The sequence below is a fragment of the Berghia stephanieae genome, chromosome 12 (genome assembly GCF_034508935.2).
Source record: "Berghia stephanieae isolate SIO BIC M18660-M18661 chromosome 12, UCSD_Bste_1.3, whole genome shotgun sequence".
Taxonomy (NCBI): domain Eukaryota; kingdom Metazoa; phylum Mollusca; class Gastropoda; order Nudibranchia; family Aeolidiidae; genus Berghia; species Berghia stephanieae.
The window spans coordinates 3,803,953-3,808,952 of record NC_088371.1 but is presented as its reverse complement, the minus strand read 5'-3'; the positions used below and the strand labels follow the sequence as shown (position 1 = coordinate 3,808,952).

At 40.3% G+C, this 5,000-nt stretch overlaps 1 protein-coding gene across 2 annotated transcripts in view; it reads right to left on the bottom strand.

Annotated features, from left to right (window-relative positions):
- Positions 1–5,000, bottom strand: part of LOC144957967 (uncharacterized) — a 15,339-nt gene that overhangs the window by 7,976 nt on the left and 2,363 nt on the right. For both annotated transcript variants that reach the window (XM_078889531.1, XM_078889532.1), the window contains exon 2: positions 791–860. In XM_078889531.1, the coding sequence (XP_078745657.1) occupies positions 791–816 (26 nt within the window). In that variant the 5' untranslated portion in view covers positions 817–860. The remainder of the gene's footprint in view (positions 1–790; positions 861–5,000) is intronic.

Below are 5,000 nucleotides of genomic sequence, written 5' to 3'. Positions count from 1 at the left end.
CAATGCAATTCAGTGATATATTGTGATGCAAAAAACTGCCAGGCCAGTAAGTCGTAATAGTGTGTGTTGGTGTATGTGTGTGTGTGTATGTATGTGTGTATGTGTATGTATGTATGTGTGTATGTGTGTATGGGTATGTATGTGTGTATGTGTATGTATGTGTGTATGTGTGTATAGGTATGTATGTGTGTATGTGTGTATAGGTATGTATGTGTGTATGTGTATGGGTATGTGTTTGTATGTGTGTATGTGTATGTGTGTATGTTTGCATGTATGTGATGTGTTTGTGTGTATGTGTGTATGTGTATGTGTTTGTTTGTATGTGTGCATGTGTATGTGTGTATGTTTGTATGTATGTGTGTTTGTGTGTTTGTATGTGTTTGTATGTGTGTATGTGCGTATGTTTGTATGCATGTGTGTATGTTTGTGTGTGTTTGTGTGTATGTGTGTATGTGTATGTGTCTGTTTGTATGTGTGTATGTTTGTATGTATATATGTATCTGTGTATGTGTATGTGTTTGTTTGTATGTGTATGTGTGTGTTTGTGTGTGTATGTGTATGTGTTTGTTTGTATGTGTGTGTATGTGTTTATGTGTATGTGTCTGTTTGTATGTGTGTATGTTTGTATGTATAATATATGTATGTGTGTATGTGTATGTGTTTGTTTGTATGTGTTTGTGTATGTGTGTGTATGTGTGTGTGTGTTTGTGTGTATGTGTTTATGTGTATGTGTTTGTTTGAATGTGTGTGTGTTTGTGTGTCAGACATTATGCCGGACACAAAGACTCACGGTATTTTTCTTCCCCTGCCGGCCATCTTGAACCTCCTAGTCTCCGATAGGCTGGGATGTTTTTGTCTTTCTGGAGAAATAAAGACAAGTATTGGAATCATTGGATATGAGTAGGAAAGTGACAGAAGACAATATAGATAGAATGCGGTTGGCCAAGGAGTTCACAACATTGCCATCCGGAAGTATAACGGACCAACACACAAACTCTGTGTAACCATGAACTTTTATAGATAGTATGCAGATGACGTCACTCAGGCCTTTGTTATTGTTTTTGCCATCCGCGTTTGTGAGTTGTTCTCACTAAACTGTATTAACCAGACTATAAAAGTTCATGGTTACACAGAGTTTGTGTGTTGGTCCGTTATACTTCCGGATGGCAATGTTGTGAACTCCTTGGCCAAGCGCATTCTATCTATAGTCTGGTTAATACAGTTTAGTGAGAACAACTCACAAACGCGGATGGCAAAAATAAACACAAAGGCCTGAGTGACGTCATCTGCATACTATCTATAGAGAATAAACATTTCGCGGAGGCGATGGGGGATCGAACTGGTACGACAACTCCGCCTGGCTGGGGAGAGCGTGACTCTATCGAAGTCACAGGTTCAACACACACAAACCCCGCGAGGTTAGTTGGCCAGCATTTTAGCTTCATCGCCAATATTCTCAACACAAACATGTAACATAGAAACGATTGAGACATTGAGTATGCTCCGGTATGTGGGGTGAATTTTTAATTCAGAAAAGTGAGTGGAGCAGGCTGTTGATAATGTTGATGACAACAAGAAACGAAGTGAGTAGGAAAGTGTCAGAAGACAACAGAGAATAACAATTTCCAAGCGGCGATGGGGGCTCGAACCCAGACCTTTTATTCTCTATTGTCTTCTGGCACTTTCCTACTCTCTTCATTTCTTGTTGTTATCATTGGACAGTTGTCATCCAGTGGTCAGAGTGGACCACGAGTGGCCCGCCGGATTTACTTCTGTGGTCTGATAAAAACAAATCATGTATCCAGTGGTCAGAGTGGACCACGAGTGGCCCGCCGGTCTTTACCTCTGTGGTCTGATAAAAACAAATCATTTATCCAGTGGTCAGAGTGAACCACGAGTGGCCCGCCGGATTTACCTCTGTGGTCTGATAAAACAAATCATGTATCCAGTGGTCAGAGGACCACGAGTGGCCCGCCGGTCTTTACCTCTGTGGTCTGATAAAAACAAATCATGTATCCAGTGGTCAGAGTGGGCCACGAGTGGCCCGCCGGACTTTACTTCTGTGGTCTGATAAAAACAAATCATGTATCCAGTGGTCAGAGTGGACCACGAGTGGCCCGCCGGATTTACCTCTGTGGTCTGATAAAGACAAATCATGTATCTCCGTCCTACTTGAAATGTTAGTCCGAAAACTCGTCTCTTCAATTTCAATTGACAAAAAAGACTTTCATTTTGACAAAAACGGCGTGAAGTCTCAGGTTTGAAAGTTGTCGCCGAAATGTAACTCATTTTAATCAATAGATTTTTGGAGGAAAGTATTGGACTGGAACCCTCAGGGCAGAAGATCAAGGGGAAGGCCACGAGGAACATGGAGAAGAATTAAATAAGCTGATATACAGAGAAGTGGTAAGACCTGGAATGAGATAAAAATGATAGCTCAGGACAGAGAAGGATGGAAAATGTTTGTCTGTGGCCTATAGATAGAATGCGCTTGGCCAAGGAGTTCACAACATTGCCATCCGGAAGTATAACGGACCAACACACAAACTCTGTGTAACCATGAACTTTTCTTCTTCTTCTAGGTTCCATGCCTGGTCCAGGCTTCGGATACTGCATGAATTATCTCTCTCCATTCCTCCCTGTCTCTTGCTTTTTCAAACAGCTCTTGGATTGTTAGGTTGGTGAAGCCCTTCAGTTGGTCTATGAGTGTTTTTCTTTGTCTCCCCCGGGCGCGTTTACCAGGTATTTTCCACAACTTGCCAGGTATTCATTCTTATCTTTCCTTACTATGTGTCCGAAAAAGGATAGTTGTCGATCCGCTATTAAGGGCATTAGTTTCCTTTGTTGGTATGTTTGTTTTAGCACTTCTTCGTTCGTTTTGTGTGCAGTATACGATATTCTCTGCATCCTTCTCAAACACCACATTTCAAAAGCTTCAATGTTCTTTTGTGTTTCTGCATTTGTAGTCCAGCTTTCGCATCCGTATAACATATTGGCCACACGTAGCACTTCAAGACTCGGAATCTAATCCCGAACGACATCTGTTTGTTTTTCAAAATGTTTCCGAGCTCCATGAAGGCCTGTTTGGCATGAACTTTTATAGTCTGGTTAATACAGTTTAGTGAGAACAACTCACAAACGCGGATGGCAAAAACAATAACAAAGGCCTGAGTGACGTCATCTGCATACTATCTATACCCTGACCCAGGGTGAAAAAGGCAATGATGATGATTTTTGGAGGACGAGTTTTTCTGGCCCCAAATTTTGAATACGTGTGTTTTTGGGGTTTTTTTTCCCTACCTTCTGGTGAACATTATTCTCTATTAGAGAGAGAGAGAGAGAGAGAGAGAGAGAGAGAGAGAGAGAGAGAGAGAGAGAGAAAGAGAGGGGGGAGGGAAAGAGAGATAGAGGGAAGAGAGAGCGGGAGAGAGAGATAGAGAGAGAGGGAGAGAGAAATAGAGAGAGAGTGGGGGGGGGGGGGGGAGAGAACATCTCAATTCACACTTCTCACGAGTGGAATACTCGTCACCTACATCTGCCTAAAACATCGCCATTTACAAGATAACAGCACTAAGAACATCATCATCATCATCATCATCATCATCGTCGTCGTCATCATCATCATAATCCTCATCATCGTCATCATCATCATCATCACCGCCATCATTTTCATCATCATCATCATCATCATCATCATCATCATCATCATCATCATCATCATCATCATCATCATCATCACCGCCATCATCATCTTCATCATCACCATCATCATCATCACCATCATCACCATCATCATTACACATTAAGACTGCACCATCAACCTTTCACACAACAGACTTCAGGTTACCACCAGTACACAAGACACACAAGAATTTATCACGTTCATATTATCATAGCAATGGGATGGGCCTCTCTCTCTCTCTCTCTCTCTCTCTCTCTCTCTCTCTCTGTGTGTCTCTCTCTCTCTCTCTCATTTTTCTCTCCCCCCCCTCTCTCTCTCTCCGTGTGCGTGCGTGTGTGTGTGTGTGTGTGTGTGTGTGTGTGCGTGTGTGTGTGCGTGTGGTGCAGGGCCAGCCATATACGATAACTCTTTTTGTGATTTCCTTTTGGAAGTGGTTATTCAGTATCAGATACTGAATAGTGCTTTGCCACTATTCAGTATCCATAAGGAACTCTTTTTTATAGAGAGAGTGAAAAGTGTGACAATCTCGGTTGAACTGCTGACCTACTTCCAGATTGAACATGTGCAGTAACTGACAGCCCGATTCAAAGTTGTAAAAATATTTTGATCGAAATTTTTAAATTTCTGCTATCGTGCAATTAACAGAGTTCAAAATATCAAAATAAGAGAGGCAGTCAAATACATTTTTTAATGTCTGAATACACATGATTAAATTTCTCTAGAAGTTCAGTGACACCATGGCATGGTGCATATAAGCTGTTTGACTCTGAGCTTAAGGTTCGAGAGTTCAAATCCCGGTAAGGGTAACTTTTTTTTTTTTTTTTCCCAATATTTTTTAAAAATTCCTTCTGTCTTTTTATATTTTTAAAACTTTTGTTTTAATAATTTTATTTGCTTGAAATATACTTTAATGTTGATATTATACTATTGTTCTTTTATTATTATTATTATTATTATTATTATTATTATTATTATTATTATTATTATTATTATTATTATTATTATTATTATAAAAGTAATTAATTTTTATTAAGAAACCCGCCGAAACCCAGTCCCAGGTTCACTCCCCACTGGTGTACACTTCTCTGAGTCCCATATTCACTCCCACAGCTGCACTCTTCCCATAACTTTGTCAGGTTTCGGAAAAAAACACCGTATTATAGTGCAAAACCACTATTCAGTGTCAGATACTGAATAGTGCAAAACCGCTATTCAGTATCTGATACTGAATAGTGCAAAACCACTATTCAGTATCAGATACTGAATAGTGCAAAACCACTATTCAGTATCAGATACTGAATAGTGCTAGCCTTTCCTT